This window comes from Tinamus guttatus, unplaced genomic scaffold (assembly GCF_059628265.1).
Source record: "Tinamus guttatus ecotype Peru unplaced genomic scaffold, ASM5962826v1 Tinamus_guttatus_pri_ptg000080l, whole genome shotgun sequence".
NCBI classification, from domain to species: Eukaryota; Metazoa; Chordata; class Aves; order Tinamiformes; family Tinamidae; genus Tinamus; species Tinamus guttatus.
In genome coordinates this window covers 1,918,318-1,941,963 of record NW_028288614.1, presented here as the reverse complement: position 1 = coordinate 1,941,963, position 23,646 = coordinate 1,918,318, and the positions used below count along the sequence as shown (strand labels likewise).

Below are 23,646 nucleotides of genomic sequence, written 5' to 3'. Positions count from 1 at the left end.
TAAAAATATTAAAATAAAGCAGGTCCTTGGCAGAATTCATAAGATCTGCATCTACTCTCAATATACTTGGGCCTCTTCAATGTATCCTTGATTTCATCCCTCCATTGGAGATGTCCCATAGGGAGAGCACGTATATTCATGGCCATAGGACCTCATTAAGCCAGTGCCTACAGACTGACTTTCTAGCCAAAACCCCTTAGTTCTAATGCTTGTGGAACGACTTCATTTCTTCCGCAAGACCCTCAAGGTTCTTCAGTGAAATCTAGAGCTTTTATATTTACCCTTGGACTTTATTTAACGTGTCTCCCTTGGAACCTGTGCTGAACAGAAAAACACTGTATTTTTTTCTCATGTTACTGAGTGCTTCACAAAATGCAGTTTTCCTCATGGGATCCCTGAGGCAAGTTAATATTATTACTTCAGCTCACAGATGAAGGACAGCGAGGTGGGGCAATTTAAGCAAGAACACTTCAAATGTCCACTATTTTTGGATGCTTCTCTCGGGGCACCAAGACCTTCTGTGAAGGACTTGCTCTGTTCAAGGCATAGCTGCTGTGGTTTCATTTGTAGCTTCCTTTACACATATCTCATCCTACGCAGCCCAAGTCAGAGCCGCAGAGAGGAAGGGGATAAACAAAAACACAAAATGTCCCCAATTAACCCCACGCGTGACGCAGCCGCCACACACCCCCCACCCCCCGTTAACCGGGAGACCCGCCCCCTTCACCTCATTGGTCAGCACCACCAGAGCCCCGTCCACATGCAGGCGGTGCGGTGCGGGGGCTGCGCATGCGCTCTAAGGAGGCGTCGCGGCCGTTGGCAGCCGTTAGCGGCGCCATGTTCCGGCGTCCCCCGCGGAACTTCCGCGCTCGGCGGCGCGCGGCTTCCAGCGACAGCAGTGGGGAAGAGGAGCAGGAGCCACCGCCGCCTCCTCCTCCTGCTCACGACAGCGACTCGGAGCAGGGAGCGGAGTCTGAGGAGGAGCCCGGCCCGTCATCGCCGCAGGAGCCGGCGGGCAGCCCCGCGGATCAAGGCGGAGGGGCGGTCGGGGCCCGAGGGCCGCAGCTCGCCGGGAGGGCTTTGCTCAGCTTCGGCGGCGAGGAGGAGCGGGAAGGTGAGGCGGGAGCGGCACCTTCCCCTGGGAGCCCACCAGGCATATGTCAGCGGCCTCTGCCCTCAGGCCCCAGCGGCCTTTAAGGAGGGGAGGGGTGGGACGGTTAATCAAGTTCTCGGTTTGAGAACAACGGTAAAATTGTATATAAAGACAGAAAGAAAATTAAGTCGCTGAGTTGTGTAGCTTTGCTTTATAAATAAGTTAATGCAAAACATTTTTCTTCAATCCGGATAGATGATGAAGAACTCTTTAAAATTAAAAAGCCATCCTTCAAAGAAGTGACTTTCAGAATCCAAAAGAAGGAAAGTCTACCGTCTCCACAGAGAGAAGTTGAGGAGAGCAAAAGTAAGTATGACAATTAAAAGGAGTTTTCTCGATTGGTTACATGAAAAATATATTTTGAAATTATTAAATGGGAACGATTTACAACTACTGTTGTTAGGTGTCTTTTATGTGTTAATTGCACCGTGAAAAGAAAGTGCATGGAGTAGTATGCACTTCTTATATTATAACATCTTCTTGTTAAAGTGTTTGCTGTTACAGTATTTATGTTTTTTAATTGTAAAAAAATCTATGGCTTTGATAATTCAGTCAGCAATCTAATTGAACTATAGTATACTTTCCAGTGGGTTATTTTGAAGTTTGTGTGTTTTACAAATGTATTTAAAAAGCCCTTTTTTTTCCTGCTGTATTTACTCTGCTGACACCTTGTTAATTCACAGATGTGTCCTAATGCTACTGTGAGATAAAAGTAAATTATCTTGAGGTTGGAAATAACTTCTGTAAAATACTGTGATTTGAATGAGATATGTTTATGTGTCTGTGTGTGTGTACATGTGTGTGTATGTTATATATAAACTACTTGTTGTCTTCCTACGCCATCCATTTCCCCAATCTTGTTTCAGTGGGTACCACATTGTCTTTAGTAAGCTGATGTCTTATTAAAGATGTAGTAGTAGACAAAAATACTTCCCCCCCCCCCCAAAAAAAAAAAAAAAAAAAAGCTTTTTAAGGTAATTTGAGACAAGTACAGATAAAGCGCTAACAAGCAGATTACACTTTAACATGATCCTTAGAAAGAAGGCTTCTTATTAAAAATCTCTTTTAAATACAATTCACAAAGTCAAGAGATGAACCAAACAAGCTGTGAGCTGTCAGAGTGTTAGTTGTCATCTGGTAGCTTGTGTAGCTGTTTTTGTGCTTGTGGGTGTGTCTTGTCTCTCAGAAGGTCGTATAAGTTTATATCGAACGCACGTTCCTGGCTTGTAAATAACCAGCTCGAAATGTAGGAAGACTTAGTGTGTTTTAATTAGGGCAGGTAGAGGTAGACTAGTCTTTGCATCATGGTCTAGGTAGTTACTAATAACCAGTTTTGATATATTGGCTTATGGCAGCTGATGTGGAAATCACGTCTCTCTCTCCCTTTGGGCAGAAGCTGATAACACTGAAGTTCCTCGTGAAGAAGAGGAAGATGAGACTCATTCTTCCCTTAGCGAGGACAACAACAGCTCAGACTCGGAAACTGAATCCAGCCCTTCAGAGAGAAGGAAGGATTTATCAGCAGGTTTGTTTCTGGGGGTTACTTCTTTTAAAAAGCAGTTGTACAACTTGTTTCATTTGAAATGCAAAAGATAGTTCAGGTGAAACCCACTCAACTTTAATCATGTAAAGGCTGCTCCTCTTCTGAAAGAAGAGTTGCAGTTTCACCCCAAAGGAGTGTTTCCTTGTATTTGTTTTTACATTCCTATAAGGATAAGTTGAATCCCCCAGTGTTTTTTTTTTTTTTTTTTTTTTTTTTGAGATTGGTTATAAAAATTGTTTAGATTACTGGCTAGTAAGTGGCTAAATGTAGAGATGAATTTCCTTCACATAATTTAAGAAAAAAATTCTAAATATTATCAAGCATAATATTCTTCACTAACCATGTAATTTGGAATAACTGCATAAAATAAAGTAAAACCAAGCATGGCATTTAAGAGAACAAAATTGGGGATAAGGGGAAAAATTGGGGATTAAGGGGAAGAATGTCTCTGCTAGAGAAGACTCAGCTACAGAAGTGGTTAAAGAAAAAGGCATTAAGGGTGGAGTCACTTCTTTGAGTTGCTAAAGTTATTTTGCATTTCATAGAAAAATATTGTGGAGTGTCCCATGCTCAGAATTACACAATGAGCCTGAGTTATAGTGATTGTTGTCATTAGGAGCAATGTCTGCGTGTTGCTTTTCGTCTTTTGCCTAGACTTTTTTTTCCTCTTTGATCCAGGCAACATTCCCGATGCAGGTAGCATTGAGGCCGCTCGAAGGCAGCGTCACTTAGCCAGGACCCAAGCTGATTATCTGCCCTTGGATGTTTTGAACAACGATCATGTGTCTCGGAGAAGAGCAAGCTCTGATTTAGAGAGTGAAGATGATGCTGATATACAGCATCTCAATTTTGCTCCTAAAGCAAGAACTCTTAGGCAGAGGATGGCTGAACACATAGGTGAGTTTATGTCATTTGTCACTGTTTGTGGCTTTGTTTTAATGATACTTTCAAGAATGGTGCCAGTGAAGAGTGCACCATAATCTCTTGCACCTCAGGGATCTTGGCAGAAGGTGCTCAAGGTTTATGCCAAGCTGAGCATGGTTTAGGTCTCACTCATGCTGGGATACTGGGTGATTTGAGAACTTCATGTGACTTTTTGGTGGTGTTGGCTGCAAGTAGCCTCTCTTGTAGAGAAGCATGTAATGTGCAAAAAGTTTCTGTGATAAAGACAGTGTCCGCTTTCAGAAAGCTTTGTAAATTCTGTCTCCTGCTACTTCATGTTCAGTCATCTCAGTACTCTCCCTTCATGAACAGATGTTCTTAAAAAGATGTTTCTGGGCAACAGAACTGTACTTTTATTTATACATATTACATGAAACATTGAGAAATGAAATACTTTTAGTGGAAGTAAAAAGATCTTGTTTATTGGTACTGCAGTAATAGTTGTCTGAAAACCAGTATGTTGGGGAACTCAATATTGGTGCCAATTTTAGGAACTCCAAAAGCTATTTCCTGGTATGTTCCTTACCTTTCAGTTTGGGAATCTTTCATCTGTAGTTTCAAATCCTTTTCTTTCTGTGTGCTTAGTGCTTCCCAGTAATGGCCACAGGAAACATCCTTGCTTTGGAGGGAGGAGAGTATGGGAGGGGAAAATAAGATACAGTTACAGGTGGTAATGATTTTTTTTTTTTTTTTAACTTACCAGTGTCTGAGGATGATGGATTGAGTGAAGATGAAATGCAAATCAAGTGGGAAGAGCAGCAAATAAAGAAAGCTGTCAAACTATCTCAGGTGATCTTTCCTAACAATTCCAAACTGCTTTTTGCCGTTAGGCAAGAGAGTTTGTTCTAGTGTGCCACCATATCTTCTACCTTCTACTTGAAGAGGTTTTAAGGAATTTGTGCTGACTCTTGCAGGAAGAGAGGTTAGAAAAAGGGAAGGTGATACTGAAAATCTGTAATTTTCCTCTAGCTATTTAGAGGTAAGATGGCATTGTCTACCTCAAAGGAAGATTCTCTGCAGAAAATGGAGAATAAAACTTTAGTTGACTTTCACAGCCATGCAAGGGATCTGGAAAGTAAAAAGATGCATATACTACACACCTAACATTGCAAAACAAAACTAATGATTTTATTATACTGAGTCCCTGAGGAACAGTCTCTGAGGGTCCTTTCTTAGGGTTCTGCAGAATTTTGTCATACCAAACTGGGAAAATCTGCCTAACCAGTTCTTTTGAGTGTAATGGATCACTGAGGAAATTACATCCTGTAAAACTGGAGTAGAGAACTGGGAGAAAGTTGCATCATCTTGTTGCTGAACTTAAAATCCAGTATGATTGGATTTTCAGCTAGTTGAGGATCCTCATGCTGCACTTGAATCTGTTTTTTGAAAGCTGTTTTTTCCTATTCAGGAAATATTTTTTTAGTAGGAGACCTTGTTAGTTATGGACTTGATTGATTCATATGAGTGTTTTCTGGCAAGATTTTAACTTATTACTGATCTGTTCTAGAATGTAGAATGTTTGGGGGGATTTTTGAGTTATAATTGGTTGAATTTTTTTTTTGTTTTAGTTTAACTATTTAATCAGAATTAAATGCTAGATGGTTTCTTTACAGTATGTATTATGATCTATTAGAAAATGCGATTACTGTACTACTATTGCTACTGCGACTTGGCTGCTTATATTTTAAATTAAGTACTAAGAAGGTCATAGTTATCTGTAGAAAAGGGTTATATGTCCCTGCTAGCTATGAAAGCTTTTAGGCCAAGAAGAGGAAGATGTGTTAAGTATAACCTAAATTATGAACTATTTAGTGCTCTTTATATATATGTATTTATGCAGATGATGAGGCTTTTTGCTCTTGTGTTGCATAAAAAATTATCTAATGTAATCATGGAATGTATATTTTATTATATGCCTTATATTCAGATGATATGTCTTGTTGATGGCTGCAAAAGTAAAAATGATGTATTAGAAGTTTAACAGGCTTGGTTCTTGTAGGATCTCTATGATGGTGCTTCTCTGCATAAATCTAAACCAGCAAAACCTAAGTTTGATCCTTCTGTTTCTCTGCCACCTGTGACCTTGGATATTGTAAAGAAGCGACTGACTGAAAGGTAAGTACTGAATATATGAAAATATTTTTCGAGTTGTCCAAGTTTGTATTTGTGATAGAAATGATAGATTGAGTCCTTCCGCTGCCCACCCCCCCCCCCCCCCCCCCAACATTGGAAATCTTAGGGCAGTAATTTCATATTCAGCATTCTTACTATGATGTCCAGTACTACAGAGTACTCTGGTACTACAGAGTAATACAAGTTTGGAGTTTTACCTGGCAGTGGCACATTAATGGTGTTTGTATGAAGAAGAAGAAAAAAGTTCTTATATGGCTTTAAGGAGGATTTGGATTTCTCATGTTCTGTCAGTTAGCCCTGTTTTCATTTAAATGGCAGCACCTTTCTATTCTTGCTAGTGTTGCGAAAGGAGTGTAGGCCCAATGTTATGCTTGCCAAGCAAACAAAACTTCAACTAGGACAGCTAAACAAGTTCTGTCTCACAGTTGGTAATTCTAGGTCTCTTTTGGTGCTTCTTATTCCAGCTGCAAAAATATCTCAGCTTTCCCCAAAGCAGCAGTGGATTCACTGTGGCCTATTTAGGCAAACTAGATCCTTCTTTGATTTTTTTTTTTTGGATGAACCTCCAAGAGGGTATGTGAGAAGGACAGCTGGGGTCAGGCATCCCAAGGTAAGCTGTCCCCTCTCAGTGATAAGAAGCAGCTGTTGAGATAAGTTTAGACATATAACCTTACCCAGCTGAAACAAATGCTTGGCAGTGGGCTTACACAGAGAGAGCTCAATGGATGCTTCACTTTGTACAGAATACCCTTACCCTGCTCATTTGAAAAAGTAGAACTAAAATGGACTAAATATTTTTGTGGAATTTTTTGCCATCATTGGCTGAAGGGAATGAGTTAAATGAAGTAGGAAATTATATAGAGAAACAAATGTGAAAAGTGAGACTAAGACTATGAATATTCCTTAGAGTAGAATAATACCTATTTGGAAAGCAGTAAGAAGGAAAGGGGAACCTACTTGACAATAGCAAACTCTGTAGACACGTTTAACTTGATGAAATATTTATATATTTTGACTTCTGCTGTGGTAGAGAATTTTTTGCCGACGTGTCATGTCATGAATAATGTCTTAGTTGAGCTATTTTCATTGAAAACTCTCTATTTAAAGCAAATGAAGCAAGTTGTGGTCTGCTTCTTGATTCTGTTAAAGGCTTCAGGCTTCATCAAATAATGCAGTCACTTGGAGCTTGGGTAAAATGTTAGTGGTTCTTCCAGTGCTAATGCCGCATAAGAATTTGAGTCTGGAAAACACAGTGTGTTTCCATTCCCCATACTTCTGAAAATGTTGGCATAGTTAAATATGCCAACTCTTGACAGTATAAATGCTATTGTTAGCAAAGGCAAATTGCATTCATGATTTTGATTAAGAAAATGTTGTGGGATTTATTAATTTGGCAGAAGCTTAGTTGTTTGAATTTTTGTCTTCTAGGATAACATCCTTGCAGGATGTGCACCGTGCCCACCAGAGGGAGTATGAAAAATATATGGAGGATGTTGAAAGTTCAAAGATGTCTGTCCAGGAATTAGAGAAGTCTTCAAATGCATCCCAGAATTACAAATTCTATCGTGCTATGAAAACATATGTAGAAAACTTGATAAACTGTTTGAATGAAAAGGTATGTATGTGCTGGATGGAGTTTTCTGCAGGTGTAGTAACCAGATTATGCTGCATTTGGAGGAGACGGGGTTGCATTCACTTTTATGATCTTCTGTTATGCTTAATAAAGACACATAAATATTGAGGGTTTCATGTTAGGATAAATTGGGATTGAGCTAGAACAACGTGAGGATACATCTGTTTGCTGTGTCTGTTTCCTGAGTTGCAAACCTTGTATTTAAAAGGAAGAAGGGAAACTCAGAGAAAGAGAGGAGCTGGATCAAGTGTGGCCTTTATGAAAGTGAATTCCTGTTATGCAGTGTTAACAAAGGCATTTTATTGCATTGCATTATTTGAGTCTTCTTCTCTAACCTTAGAGAACAAATGTTAATGAGTATTCCCCTTTATGACTAATGGCTCTTATTTCAGCTCTTTGTATTTTAAGAAGCAACATAAATGCATCAGTAGTGACCTGTTGAATGCTTTTGTATGAAGTGTTAAGGTAGCTCCATGATAAGCACACAGCAATTAGCTTGTATTCTGCAGTTATGCACAACAGTCTGAAAACTTCCTGAGCAGGAATTTACTTGCGGTGTGTGATACTTGTAATTTCATTGCTATATGGAAAGTCCCTGTAAACTGTTTGTTTGCTTTCTTTTTGATTTTAATTAATTGAAAAATCGATTACGATTTGCTGTATTTCAGCTGGCATGCATTAATGAGGTAGAGTTGGCTATGCATGTACTTCTTCAGCAACGAGCCAGGGCGCTGCTCAAACGAAGGCAAGATGAGCTGAGAAATGAATCTGTTTATATTCAGCACCTGTCAAGTTCGTATCAAGTTTAAAATTATTTTCTTATTGAAAAGTTGGCTCTTTGAATGTTGACTCTCCTCAGTACTTCTGTATCTCTGTTGTGTTAGGAAGTCCAGAACTGAACCCAGTGCTCCAGATGTGGCCTCACCAGAGCTGAGAAAAGGGGAAGGAACTTGTGTTTTCCTTCCACATTGATGTATCGTTTGGGTACACTGTGAATCTTTAGTAGTTCTTGTTTTAAAAACGAAATGCAAACTAAAAATCCCTTGAAACAAAATATAAAAACCACTTAAAACTGAGCAGGCAAAGGTAAGAATCAAGTAATAGCCAAAATGACTTCAAGCTCCTAGCAGATTACACTGCTTATGGGATTAATGGAGACTTTAATTACCTGGTTGTTTGGCTTCCTTGTTATATTTAACATAGGGGAAATGCTGCTTATTATATTGTAATACTTAAGGAGTATAACGTGTTTTTGTATGTTAAGCACACATCATCCAGCTTATACTGATACAAGTGCATGCCCCTGACAAAAAGTTTCTTGTTTCTTATTTCTCAGTTGGACTGAATAATCAGGCCAGGGGTTATTCAGGTCACATAATCACAGCAAACACTGGTGATAGGAGACAGTTTTCCAACTGTCTTGATAATGGTGGGGAGCTGACTTGTCCTCAAATATGAATACTGTGACTGATACAATGTGAATCAGGGTTTTTACCATCCTTTACATTGTTAGAGTAACATTGGGATTTGGTTCAAATTTGTAAAATAGTTTCATTTTTGACTCAAAAGCTAAAGGGAAGCTAATCCTTACGCCTGTCTCTTTGCTAGGAACCCGTTAGATGAGGTACTAAATTTTTATGGAAAAGTGGTGAGCACTGCAACACCATTAGACTCGGCAGACTTGGGCCTCTTACCAAGTGCTATAAGGAAAGAACCACATCCGATTATGATACATCATAACAATTTTTACTGTGCTTTACACTGGAGATTTACAATTTTGATCATAAGATTTTTTTTTTTTTGGCAGTTTTCCAAATGATGAACAGTAGAAGGAAAATATACTAAAATTGATGATTTTTATTGTTAATTTTTTTTCTGGTCTTCTGATAGATAGTAATGATAAACCAACTAATGGCAGGTTGGAAGATGATAAAGAGACCCAGCTTCTGAAAATGTGTGAACATCGAAGGTAACTACTGCACCTTTAGTTGTAGATATATGCATAGCTAAGCGCACTTTAGATTGGTTTCCTGTCATTTTTCTGTTTTTTCTTCAAATAGATTATTTTTAACAAGGATAACTAATCTGATTTCATTGCAAAATACAGGACTTGCAGACAGCAAGTGAGAGTGTCTTTGGGAAAAGTTGATCACCATGAAGGTATGTCCAGTGATGATGAGCTTCCTCCAACAGAGATGACTGAGTTCCAGAAGAACAAAGGTTGGTGCCAAGCTTTGTATACTATACAAGAACAAAACTTCTGTCTTTCTGCTTTTTAAAAAATTTGTTTTAGAAAAGTTGAAGAAATACTGCATTTGAATTGTCTTAGTTACACATTAAAAAATAAGTGCCTTCAAACAATTCTGTTTAATGGCTTGAAGAGAAGGTATAGATGCATGGTTGTAGATTTCTTTCAGTATGATTTTTTACTGTGGTGACATTGCTTATAGCTGGTTACAACCTGAAATAAGCTCTGCTAGGTTATACCAGAGTGGGTCTGCCATTACTTGATGCAAATGTGTCTTGATGAATTGTGTAGTCAGTTTGTTTTCTGAAGATAGAGTGAATTAAAGGATATTGTTTTAATTGTCTTGAATAGGAGGGGGAAAGACATAACCAGTATGATTCTAAAAAAAAGTATTTTCTATAGAAAACAACAGAAGGGTTTTCAGGTTTGAAATTACAGCAGTCATGGTATAAGGCTTGAAAGACAGTGGTCATATTAATCTGTGGAATAGTTCATGAAGAAACTTGCATTTTTGTAGTTGTTTGCCAATATCTTTATTTTTTTCTCTCTGAAATCAAGTTCTTTGTGGAGTCTGTTTTAGAATTTTTGTCAGACACATATAAATGACAACTGTGATCATATAGATTTCTTATGACCTGTAGAGACACAAATTTTTCATTTTATATGTCAGTAAATGCTGGTTTTGTTTGTTTGTTTGTTTGTTTTTTTTCTCAATGAATGTTATCTGCAGATGATATTTCAGAGGATAGTAGGAAAATCTTTGAAGATGTTCGTGCTGATTTTTCTGACATTGGGCAAATCCTGTTGAAATTCCAGGAATGGAAAGAGAAGTTTCCTGACTCCTACTGTGATGCTTACATCAGCTTATGCCTGCCAAAGCTTTTAAATCCACTAATCAGAGCTCAGTTAATAAGCTGGAATCCTCTTGAGGTAGGTGCATCAACATATATCTTAAGGAAAAATTGTGTGTGTGTCATATTTGCAGTACTTCTGAGTACTACACGGAAGCAGTTCTAGTTTTTCTGATTGACTCTTTTGGCCTGGTCAGTGATTGCATTACATCTTAAATTGAGAATGGGACATATTTTTGTGTGGAGCATTTCTATCAATTCTGCTTAGCTAATAGTAATGATCTTTCAGCAGAATTTCACGGAGTTGGAAGAAATGCCCTGGTTCAGAGCTATAGAAGAATTCAGTGATGCCGAAAACGTGCCTGGATCAAAAGGAGATGATCCTGATCAGACAGTCTTGCCTAGAGTGATTGAAAAAACGATTCTTCCAAAAATTACAGGTATGTTAAGTTTGTCTTGAAAATGTTCACTGCAGGTAGGCAGTCAAACCTTTAAGACAATGGTAGTCATCAAGTAATGGTGTAGTTATAATTTGAAGCAGGGTTCCAACATGTAATGATTACCCACTTCCACAGAGTGAGGAGACCAGTGTAGACACGTGAGACTGTTGTGAGAAGACTTATCTCTCTAGCATGCAACAGAAGTAAACGTTTAATGCTTTGAAACTAGAGCTGGTAACCATTTGAGTATCATGGTGACAAATTCCTATATATATTTTTTTGTCAGGGTTTATAAAGAATGTGTGGGATCCTTTATCTACTGCACAGACAAAGAACCTTGTACAGCTTTGCAACAGCATCTTTGAAAAGCAAGTTTCATCCAAAAGTGAGCGTGGTCAAGCAAAAGAGGTAAAAATCAGTGTGGTTCTGGAGAAGCAGGAGAGGGGAAGAAGGATGGGTCTTGTGCATTGTGTGTGCTTTCTGTACGTGCTGCTTATGTGCACCTAGAACATTGTCCTGAAGTTGTTAGTTCATTTTATAGCAAGGAAAATTTAAAAGTTGAACTTTTAGCTCTCAGAGGATCCTTATTGAAGGGGATTGAGGACTATCTTTGGGCAGAAATTAATTCTTACCTGATAAGAATCTGATGAAGACCTACTCTTGCTCACCCGCACAAATAACTTTAAAATTTTAAACTTCTGTTTAAGTATCTTTTGGAATGTGAGCTTAGATGCTAGTTATGCTCCAGTGGTCAACTCTTTAAATTTATGAGTGAGTTCCAGAATAGTGAAGACGACAATTCTTAGTTTTTTTTTTCCTATAGAAGACTTTTTTTTAAAAAAAACCCCAAAGAACAATATTAATTAGCTAGGTAAAAGTTTCCTAATCTTTTAGTACTCTTTAATAATTACTTTTGCACCATTAAGTCAGTGTGTGATGCACTGTCCCAAGCTGATTCAGGTTTTATTCTGATGTAAATCTAGATTTTTCCCTAGCATAAAACTGTGAAGCTGGGTGGAGTTTTTAGCTCTTGGCCCTATAAACAAAAGCTGAAATCTCTTATTGAGGGGAGACATTGGTAACTTTTTCCCTCCTTAATAGGACTTGATAAATGCAGTTGTCCTAAGAATGAAGAGGTCTGTAGAGGAAGATGTCTTTATTCCTCTGTATCCTAAAAGGTAAGCTCATTCTGTGGCTTTTTCTCTTTTTCTGTACCCCTCTCTTCCACACAGGCTTGTTTATAGATGAAATACTGTAGATATTCTCAGAGGTAATGGCACAGACATGTCCTCTACTCTTTTATTAAGGATAATGTTATGCAGTCCAGCTCATGTTTACAAACCTGTCCTAGCAGAAATAATCCCACCGACCTGGGAGATCCACAGTCTTGTTCTGTAATGGTAAATTGCCTATAGGTAGTTCAGGTGTCTGCTTTTTCCTTTTGATTCCTCTTGTTACTAAAATAGAATTTATATTGATGATACTTATTTGCAGGTGCTATTTCAGCAATGGGGAATTAGTTGGAGTCTCTGAGAGACGAGATATGGCTAAAAGGGAAAGCTGACGTGGCATAAGCAATGCTGTTTGGATCTGAATGCATGAAATGTAGACACAAGTGTTTCCAATTATTAATTATATTGGTGCTTATTATAGTATTATAATGAGTTCAAGTTCACAGCTGTTCCTTTAGAATTTTATTCTGATTGTGTTTCATCACTGAAACATCCCAAACAAATGTTCATTACCATTTAGGAGATCAGTTGTCTGGCTGGCCTTTGGTTTTTTTTTTTTTTTTTTTTTTTTTTTTTTTTTTTTTTTTTTTTTTTAAAAACCCACAGTGCTGAACACTTATTTTTACCTTTCTTCTTTTTGTGACCAGTGCAGTGGAAGACAAGTTGTCTCCATGTTCAAAATTCCAAGAAAGACGCTTTTGGTCAGCTGTTAAGGTAAAGAAAATGCACTTTTTTCTTTGATAATCATTTTACTTATAAATATTATTCAGTCAGGAAATATGTTTTCAGGTGAACATACATACATATATATACACACACACATATATGCATATATGTTTTAAAAACAAAACAAACAAAAAAAAACACCCTTAGGAATTGTTAGGGAGAGTACTGGGTGGTCTAAGCCAAGAACTATTCTACTGAAAAATGGACCTGCTGGATCCTGCCTTGCTATTGCCCTTATAGTTCCCGTATACAGATGTAGCATGCAGCCTTGGGGCTCAAATGCACTTCTTGTTACCATGCTGTATACTTTCCTGATTTACTGATGTGGAAATGCTCTTTTTTTTTCTTGAATCTGTGCTATTAGCTCATGCAGTTAAATGGAAATGTACTATAAAATACTCTAGAGAAGTGTGTAAAGATGTGAGGCTTGCAGTATGTTTTGGGTGTCTACAAAGATGACGTGCTGTAACTGTGGGGTAAAACACCTTGAGTTTACTGGCCACTCTGAAATTAATCTATTCAGAGTTAAGGACAAAAATAGTCAAGTTTCTTACACAAGGCTCAAAAATGACAAGAATTACAAGGAATGGATAGGTAACAGAAAAAGAAAATGACATTTATTGAAATCAAGCACACAAAAAAATCTTTTGTTTGTGTTGCTATGGCCTGTGGCTCTGTACCTTTTATTTACCAGCTTTTTTTTTTTTTTTTTGGCCCCTCCTTGCACTCTCTCAAAGGTTCGCTTAGAATTGAATCTCACTTGTTATTGCTCCCTTTTTCTTGCAGGGAGTTGTCTTAATGCTCTTTTTCCCTGCTTTCAGATTTGATTGCGAGCACTTATGTGGAAAGAATAAAGCATAGTCGTCTTGTGTATTTGGGCTTTAGCTTTAGTGATCTAGTAAAGGGCAAAATGTTCTTCCTTGTCTCAGGAAGTTACAAATGCATATGAACATACATGTGAATATGAACTGTATTTACTATATAAGGCTTAATAGTGGTTACCTGACAAATAGATTTCAGATTACAGTAAGTCTGAGGGGAGTAAATTTTATCTTTTTAATTGGTTGTAACTGAGTTGGATCGGCCTCATACTATTTTCTTATAGTCTTGTGTTTTAAGTATAAATAGTATATTTTTCTTCATTAATGCAGCTGCTCTCCAATATTTTTCTTTGGGATGGAATTGTACCAGAAGACACAGTCTGTGATTTAGGACTGAGCAAGTTGCTGAATCGTTACCTTCTTCTGAACCTCTTAAACACACCACCGGGGCCAGATAACACAGAAAAATGTAATAAGGTAAAAGATTTTATGTACATTTGGAAAAGGTGCTGTTCTGAAGGCTTTTGCACAGAGAAGGGTATAGACTAAAAGTGCAATAGAGTCATTCAACGCTCTGAAAAATTTGTTTGACCTCGATGAATAAAAGTATTCTGGAATAAACATGAATCAGTAGGGATAAGTTTTTAAGAGTGACTTCTTGTAATGATGGTGTTTGTTTTATTTTGCAATCAAAACAAAAAAAATACCACTAAATTAAACACACTAAACTACTATTAAACACACTAAAAGTCCCTCAAGTAAGGTGATGTGACTTGGTTGTGTGTTTCTATTTGTTTAGTTGCTTATTTACTTATTTTTTTTATTATCCTTCCAAATATGCTTTGGTTGGAAAGGTGGTGTCTTGCCTCCCAGAAAGATGGTTCCGAGATCTTAAAAGTGGATCAACTCTCCCCCAGCTAACGAACTTCAGCCAGCATTTGTTGCAATGTGCTCGCACACTGCACAAGAATAACCACAGGTAACAGCTCTTAGCTTTTTTTTCATATGCTTTGTGTCAAATATTTCTTAAATTTCTTATATCTCATAACTTTTATACTTTAAATGGTGCTCTCATCACACACACACACACACACACACACACATATTTATGACAAGATAAACTGCCAGAGAATGATCAAACTTTCATAATGTATACACAATTTCCTTCTGTGTGTGTGTGTGTTTCTTTGTCTTTTAAGACTTAGGCAGGAATTAAATGCAGGACTTTTTGACACCAAAGTAGAGATCTTGTGATGCTAGTGTCAGAATATTGGTGATAAAGAATTGAAAATATTTCCAAATCTGGTAAGAATTATGAAGGGTACATTTTTCTGCATTATGACATTTTCAAATCAAGAATAGACATTAAGAAATAGCATAGCTATTTGAATAATGAATATTCTGGATGGATCAATTTTAAACTCTTAATTCATAATGTAAAAAAGATTAGAAAAAAAAATGCTTTTCTTGTTTGACTGGATTGTTTCAGACTCCAAGTTTTGGATAGTGTTATGTAGTGTAGCCAAGGTCATCTAATAAGTAACCAAGGAAAGATAACCTCACTGACTAAGAAAGATATCCTAATTAAAAAAAAGTAGGTACTTGAAAGACGGATGCAAAAATGTGTTAATAAAGCACTTTTTTTTCTTTTTCAGGGATGAAACAAAAGATGTTGTTGTTCTGCTGGTGAAAGTCAATGCTCTGCATATTGTGGAAGACTTTATTGAAGAGTACAAACTTGAGCACCTTAAATCCATGATTGGAAAATAATTAAAAAAAAAACACATTTAGATTATTGAAACAAGCCTGGTGTTCATGCTAAAATAGTTAATATTCAATTAATTAATGGACCCTGCCTACTCAAAGATCTAGTGGTGAGCAGTTGAATTTGCTCTTCTGTTAACTGCCTCAGCAGTTTTTACCAGGTTTGTCTTCATCTGGCTCATGAGTTAAGGGGTCCTTCAGGGTGTTGAAGGCCCTCTGAAATCTATGAAAGTGCTTTATTGCTTTATCTTCCCTGGAAGGATTACAGGGAAGATGGAGTGTCTGAAGTTGATCATTGTGCTGCAAATTAGTTGACAACTTTAGAAGGTATTTCTAAAATATTGCTGCATACCACTTTGATCTCAGCAATCATTGTGTTCTAACTTGTGGTCCACAGAGATTTTTGTACTTTAGGTAGTGTCATCATGGTACATTAGGTAGTGTCTTTGGTGTGGGGGAAAAAGCATGAATAAAGATACAGGGGTTTTGACCCAATACCTAAATTTGGGGAACCAAGGACCAGTGATTTAGCATTCGTGCTTCACTTGGTGAGCAAATAAGGAATTTAGCGGGTGAATTCTAAAGTAAGAAGTCGCGCAGGAGAAGGTCTGGGGAAGACCTAATGTATGAGCTCTGGTGACAATCATGTCCAGTGTCTGTTGGATGGACTTCTGTGCTTAAGGACTCTTTGTGCGGACTGGACTTCTGTGCACAGACCTGGGATTACCACACCGTGTTTTATCAGACTTGCAACAGACTGGGAAGCTCTTGAGTGGGAGAAGCACAAGAACATTTTCAGTTCTGCAGCTAATATTCTAGGAGAGTCATTCTTTTGCTTCCCAGAAAGATTTGCCAAATGCTGTTTCATCAGATAAGATTTTAGTATGTTTTATAGCTCTGTATATTTGTAAAAAATATTATACAGTAATTAATCACTCGATTGTGGTTTTTCTCCAAATCTTCTGGAAGTAGAATTTAACTCTTGCAGACTTGTTCCCTGTGGTTTTGATACATATTTTTGTTAGATGTATTTTTGTAAAATATTTTAATTGTAAATAACTTGGATACAAGCCACCTTTTGTCTAAAACTTTAAAAATAACTTCTTTTTTTAAACAAGTAAAAATATTTTGATGGTTAGTCTGATTCTTCTATCAGTTACTTCTTTAATGTGTTATGAGACTGTTTGATGGGGAGGGAGACAGTGTCCTCAAGGAAACATTTCTGTGTGTTGGGTGAAGTTGCTAGGAGGGAGGTTGCTAATTTTCTCTCAGTAGAGGTCTTTGCCTTCCTTTTAAACCTCAGCCCTTTCCTCACCAAGCTTACACCATACAGCAGGGGCCTCTAGTTTCTCTACCACCTTTTATTCTTTAGTCACTGTGTCGTGATAAAGGCTCATGTTACCTGAGGTTTCCTTCAGGAGAGTTACAAACTTCAAATCCCTTTAGTTAAAAAAAGGGGAATTTCTGTTGCTTTTCCTCTGCAAATGCTGCCCTCAGGTGTGCAGCAGGTGCTCTGCCCACATGTGACTTATTTGAGAGGAGAGGAAGGTAACTAAGAGCAGCTTTGTCGGAGTCCTCAGTGATGACTGAGGGAAATATAATAGATACTGTATTGCAGGAGTGCTCTGAAGTAATACCTACAAAGAGAAGCATTGCTTAAAATGGTTTATAAGCAGGGAAAAGTAGTTACTGCTTTGCTCCTGGAGAATGCAGGGGAAACAGCTGTCCTTGCTGCAGGGCAGCAGGAGCTTCAGCAGCCAGTGTTCCCAGCAGGGCCCCAGTCCCTGCTTCTGCTCCAACACCCCAGGCTATCTCCATTCTGAATAACTGAGTCCAGGAGCAGTGAGAGATGCTGCTTCCAGCATTGCTTCTCTAGCACAACTAATTCCTCTGTGTATGTGAAAGCTAAATGTGCTTATTTTTAGGCTGTTAGTGCTGGTATAGTTCTGCTTTCCTCCTCTGCTGTATATCTGAGGCTCTAAGGCTAGTTAAGTCATCACACAACTGGCCCTCACCTATTGTTTAAAAAGTAGAGGTGTCTAGGGCAGTTTTGGCATAGAAAGAACACAGGCTTCTTTTTCTCCTTCTTTCCTTTCTCTTTCTACAAGAGCTGGGGCAAGAGCTAATAGCTTAAGCAGTGCCCAGAACCTCTCAGGGTGATTTGGATTTGCATCATTGTAGTAACAATCTCACTTGTGGAAGAAACAGCCTCTACCATCTACTCTAGTGCTTTTTTCTTTATTTTTTCCTCCAAAGATTTGTAAAATAAAGGGTTACTGAGAGCATGCGGTTCTTTGCACACCCAGCCTCATTCCACTGTCACAGAAAACAAACAAACAAAAAACATCTTCTACAAAGCCTCAAAGAGAATGGGGACAGGAAAAAGAATTTACCAAACGAAGCAGTAACAGACATAGCAGCTCTAGCCCTACTTAGAAGTGACAACATAACCAACCTCACATGTCAGTTAGTGTCACTGTAACTTAAAAAAGAACCTTCTCAGTGCTAGAGAAAGGAGGAAGAAGATACAATGTTAGCAAAAACAGTGTTTCAGAAATTTAAAAAAACTCTTCAGCAATAAAAGTTTATGCACACCACAATTTTCTGGAAAGGTTAACTTTATTGTATATTTTGCCTATGTATATGCAAAACAGCTGAAAATCCATACAGTCGACTCAAAGCAAGTGTATAAGTTTTCTTAGTAATTCCTAGGCTGAAAAAATACTATTTTTTAAGCTCTTCATTCACTTCTTTCCAGATCTTTTCCTCTATTTTTGAAGTATCATATTCCCGTAACATATCAAACTCCAGCCAGGGCTTGTTCCACTTCTGTGCCTCTTTCATTTTTTCTTCAGGTAGCTCAAACTTTATTCCTTTTACGTTGTATTTTGGCCTTTCCCATCGTTTTGACCAGGGTTTGGGTTTCATTCTTACTTGCAGCTAGGGTGAAAGGTGTTAAAAAAGGCAAAAACAAAAATGTATTAAAGGACCAGAATTTTGACAGATTCTAAACTTAATAAAAGCTTCAACAATTGCCATTCTAGTAGAAAGGAAGTAAGAGAAAATAGACCAGGGCAGTAGCTTAGTTTTAAAGAAGTACTTGTTACAGTCAAGTCCACGTCTGTCACCCTATCCTTTAATTGTTCCAATCCTAAATAACCCTATCTTGATTGATTACATAAACATTAAATTAATGCAAACAGTGAAGCTGCTCCACATTACAGTTCTGCCACGTTCCTTACGAAGGGCAGGGAACAGCCATGTGCTCCCCATCTCTCCTCCCTTTCCCTGTTACTGAGTAACTAGATGAAAACTCTTCAGCAGGGTTTGCTGGTTCCTGGATCTTTTCCTCGATGAAGATTTCAACGATTCCACCAATCTCACCTTTTCTGACACCTCCCCAGTCAATACACAACCCCCCGAAACAAAATCTGCCGTCCCCACCCAGGTAAATAATGCAGCCAAGAACTCAGCAGCCTCCCAACGTATCAGTCAAATGTGAAACAATTCCTTGTTTTTTTCCTGTGTTTGCAGTGTAGAGTATTAAGCTCCTACCTTGTTTACAGGAACTTCTTCAGAGTCTAAATTAGTCTGAGGTTTCATGTTCACATCAAAAGTACTGTACTCAGGGAGGGCGTCTCGCAGGTACATGAGGTTGTCATCCAGCCTCTTCTCTAATTTCAGAACCTGTATCTCCTGGATGCGTGGGTTGTACAATTCATAACAGATTTCAACACCTTAAACAGAGAATGGCTGGTTTACGGAACTGCAAATTCATGTTTATTCAGTGTTTTACATCCCCTGTACGCTGTGTTTTACGTAGTGCTGCATGCATATGTGACTGGCCATATGTATCCTGTCTGTAGGTAAATGCATGTTTCTATTGTAAGTCAAGTCTCCAACACAGAAGGGTCTGAGAGATGCACTCGAGTTGGAATTTGAGGAAAACAAGCTCGGGTTTTAAATAATAAGCTTTAAAAACTCATCACCACCCATAAATACAGACACACACACATCCCTTTTTCTATATTTGCTCTCACAATATGAGTATTTCCACCTCCTTCCCTTCTGCCACAAAACAGAGCATTAATCTGTTAGAAAACCCTGCTAATTTGTTGCTTTTACCAAATCTGTGCGTATAGCCCCTGTACACGTGCATACACAGGGCTCAAACTGTGTGGCATTTACACAGCTAGTAGAACTCTGCATTCTGTTTCTACTCCCCCGACAATGCTGCGACTCTTGTAGCTTTGAAAGAGGATTCACCAGTGGGGAACTAAGACTATCCCTTCCCCAGCGCAATCATTCAATTACACTCCATTTGGATTATTGTTATACATGCACAGACTAAGAAATTCTAATTCCTTACTTCCTGTAATCGAGGCAAGGCCTCTATTTAAATAGTGAATTTGCCCTCTAATGATTTAAAATATATCTGACAAAAATACTCAGAAGCTGTAGATGGTCAGGCTGGTCTGTAATGATGATGACCGTGTAACCATTTGTATTATTTTAGATTCAAATGTAACTTAAGTTAGAAATGAAGCTGGTGAGGATCTGCTTAGCTACAGGGGTCTAACTGCTCAGCCCTCTCACAGTGCTGTTTGCTAAAATTTTAAAGCAAGTTTAAAATCCAAGGCTGCTCTGAGGCCAGCAGGTTTACTGCACTGGAAACAAGTTAACGAGGAGGAGCAAAATGCAGAGGGCATCCAGTGAAATTATTAGGATGTACATTTAACGTCAACACGAGGACCTACTTTCCATGAAATCCAGAATTAAGTTGTGGAACTGCCACTGATCATGATGAAGCAAGAGAATATGCACTGAGATGAAATGCTATTTGCAGGACAGGTCCATCTATAGCTTATAATTATTAAGTGCTGTAGTCCAGATTCACAGCCTCCGACTCAGGCCATTCATTGACTGCTGAGTTGTATGAATCTTCCCAGGGAAACCTGCCATTTTCTGGTGCTTACTACCCCTTTACACTAGATATCCCATGTACAACGTCAACATTCTTCACATAACACTTCTAGCACAAGAATCATCAGAGTTACAAACCCACCTTGGTCTTCTATAACGTTTCGAAGCACGAAAGTGGCTCCAAGGCCCTTTCCTCCTCTTTGAATGCAGATGCCCACAAAGCGGCTGGTTTTGCCACTGGCGTTCGGGTCTGCAGTAGTAACAGCGAGGATGCTGCCTGCCAAAGCAAGGGCCTTGTCAAATAAACACACAGCAACGTGTTGGAAAGAAGCCAGACCATGTGCACATAACACAATTTATTTTCAAAATGTTTTACCTTCCAGTAAGTCTGCCAGAAACACAACGAACTTTTAATAAACCCTGAATTAATAATGGTTAACTATGAATAAAGGTTAGCTATGAAGTGTCTTAACCTTTAAAACAGTGCTATTTATCTCTTAGTCTTTGTTTTCCAAATTGAATTAGGATAATCTGTTTCCCTCTCTTGAGATTTATTGGTTAACCATGTCTTTAAGTGCCAGGACATAAAACAAACATTATAATAACAAGTTAACCCATTTCTTACAAAAGTTGGAAATATGAAATTAAAATATGAACCAATAAGTAAGAAAATATGCCCTGGTTGATCCAATAGCTGAAATGAGATATTCTGCACCTTTTTTACTATCCCTCCACTGAACAGCTTCAACAGAATTACAAAAAATCCTGTTTCTGTTACTGACCAACATAGAACTCCGGGATGTTGAAGACTTTTCGCCTCTGTATCATGTCCTTTCTTTCTATAGAGAACTTAAGAGGGTTTGTTCTCCCTCTGGGAGGTATAAATTCAGGGCTTAAGAATCTGCAAGAAAAACAAACACATACACACACACACACAAAAAAAATTAGCGTAAAAAGCATTTGCATAAAAACTCCTTGGGAAGTGCAAATACGTGGCCTACAAGTGAAAAAAAAATCATCTATGTATGTTAACCACCTGTAACCGTTACCATATCGCAGTTATAAACTGCCTTTCAGACACTTACTGAATTTTTAATATCCACAAGGGGTTTTATTGGACTTTCTTCTTTTAAGCTGACAACAAATGTTGACCTCAGGAGCTGCAGAAAGCAGCGCTGATGCCACCCTGCCTTGCAAACCTAAGGGGTTTTGAGGGGAGCACGAAGCACATGGCAACACAGAGCTCCTGGTCAGCGCTGCTGCCTCCAGGCAGCTGCACAGAGCAAAAACCACATCAGGACCATGCTGGATCCTCATGCAAAGCTGCCAGGAGCCCAGCTTTTCAGGAGAATAAAGCATGTTATTTAAATATTAGTTTTTTGTTCTGTCCAGCCACCGCCTCCCAGACTGCATTTCCCAAGAGAGCCGCAGTGACTCTTCACTTCTAAGGGTATTTCCAAACACAGACCTGAGGTGAAGAAGCAGCAGCAGAGTGGAAGGTTTCACAGTTGAGATTTTTAACTCTTTCCATTCTTCATCTACTTACATGTTACACATGTAGCATGTTACATGTTCTGGACACACATGTAAACCCTGTGGCCTTGTTCTCCTTCCTGAAATAGCTCTGCACTTTTAAGCACAGTGTGCTCTGAGGCCACATAAACATGGGACAGAAAAAAATGCACAGGCAAGGTAAGTCTCAGAAGGGTAATTGCTGGCAGTATCACCTCTGTTTCACACACAGCTAAGGACAAAGCAGATACGGGACCCCTCTCCCTGGCAGCAAGAGGAAATAACACCACTACAACGGTGTTAATGGAAATAACACCATTAACAGCTGAAAACCTGACATATCACTCCCAAATTTGCAGCATGTCCACTGCTGTTACTTTTTCCTGTTTTCCTACTTTGGGGAACTTCAGGCCAAGGGATTTGGAGTATTTTAAGCCTCTTTCTGCAAAAGCTACCAGCACTCAGCAGCATTTCTGTGCAGCGATGCCTCAGGGTCTCCAGCAGCGCGGGGCAGGCTCGCGCTGGGCCCCGGGGCTCCCTACCTCCTCTCGGTCGTCTGCTTCTGCTTGTCAATAATAACAGGCTTCGAGGGCGGCTTGAATTTCGCCGGCTCCGCATCGCTGCTCCTTAGGTACCCCGAGAGAGAAAAACACCCTGGAAAAGCGAAAACAAAGTGATTAAAATGTATTTGAAAAGAAGTGAACCCTATTTTCGGGCAGAGCGCCCCGTCCCGTCCTCACTCGCCGTCAAGGCCGCAGGCCGCTCCCGGAGCCGTGCGCAGGCCGCTGCCATGGCGACTGCCCCCACTTCCGGCGCGGCGGCTCCGGCGCGCCCGGCGCTACGGCGAGCGCCGCGGGCCAAACTACCAGCGAAGGCGAAGCGGGCTCGCTTGCGTATGGGGCCCGCTCTGGATCCAGTTTGTGGCTATGGAGGGAAAGGAGAGACCAGGTTTAAGCGCAGGGGGGCAGGTTTATAAATAACCGCCGTTGGTTAACCTTGACAGGGATTCGCTTCAAAATATGGCTGACCTCATCACGCAGTTGGATCCCTCCTGCCGCCCGTGGGCTTCCCTCTGGCCCCACTTACTGGTGGCGGGTGACCTTGTGTGTGACCCTCATTAGCAAGAGCGGTTCTCTAGGTCGTGACAGGCTGTGGGGTTTCCTCACCGCTGCTCAGAGGACGGTAGGGCATGCAGAAGGCGAGTCGTGGTGTTTCCGGATAGCCTTCTGGTCTCACAAAAACGAACGGTGACAAAAGGGGGCACTCTAACCCTTAAAATACACACACAAAAAAACTGTCCACCGACGCTAAATGCACCACCTGAAGAAAAGATCCCTCTTCCCAAGATCTGTGCCTGGCAAATGTTTTTGAAGAAGAGGATTCCATCCTACAATGTAGGATAGATGTTACTATCTCCTTAGCTGACTGCATCTCAGCAAGATCAACTTGCAGGCTGGAACTGCTTCAAGTTGGGGATTCCCAAGCTCTTGTAACTGATCCTCTCTTGAGGGGACCTCATGCCCTCCTGGGACCAGCACTCAGCCCCCGCACTTCGTTGCTGTGTTCTGGCACCCTGTCATCCAGACAACACTGTTTTGCATGTCTGATTTAGCCCATATCCAGTCAGGAGAATCCCAGCCCTCTGTATTTAAGGAGCAGCAATGCAGCTGCACTTACAGACTGGGCTTGACTTGCAGAAAGCTGTTTCCTTAGGCACTTTCCAGT

The 23,646-nt window shown here is 39.4% G+C and overlaps 2 protein-coding genes across 2 annotated transcripts; one reads left to right on the top strand and one right to left on the bottom strand.

The window, feature by feature from the left end:
* The first annotated feature begins 837 nt into the window (after positions 1-837).
* On the top strand, positions 838-15,504 carry GCFC2 (GC-rich sequence DNA-binding factor 2). The gene is made up of 18 exons (XM_088520127.1): positions 838-1,114; positions 1,349-1,459; positions 2,547-2,678; positions 3,375-3,593; positions 4,342-4,427; positions 5,638-5,753; positions 7,200-7,386; positions 8,073-8,196; positions 9,295-9,373; positions 9,512-9,624; positions 10,383-10,582; positions 10,793-10,943; positions 11,230-11,351; positions 12,045-12,121; positions 12,823-12,889; positions 14,053-14,199; positions 14,577-14,701; positions 15,378-15,504. Exons 1-18 carry the CDS (start codon positions 838-840, stop codon positions 15,490-15,492), a joined length of 2,448 nt encoding a protein of 815 aa, XP_088376253.1. The 3' UTR covers positions 15,493-15,504.
* Positions 15,505-18,086: 2,582 nt separating this feature from the next.
* Positions 18,087-22,744, bottom strand: MRPL19 (mitochondrial ribosomal protein L19). Its single transcript, XM_088520109.1, has 6 exons — positions 22,662-22,744; positions 22,464-22,575; positions 21,192-21,310; positions 20,552-20,686; positions 19,042-19,223; positions 18,087-18,426 (listed from the first exon to the last, which is right to left on the bottom strand). Exons 1-6 carry the CDS (start codon positions 22,711-22,713, stop codon positions 18,211-18,213), a joined length of 816 nt encoding a protein of 271 aa, XP_088376235.1. The 5' UTR covers positions 22,714-22,744; the 3' UTR covers positions 18,087-18,210.
* Between the last annotated feature and the right edge of the window lie 902 nt (positions 22,745-23,646).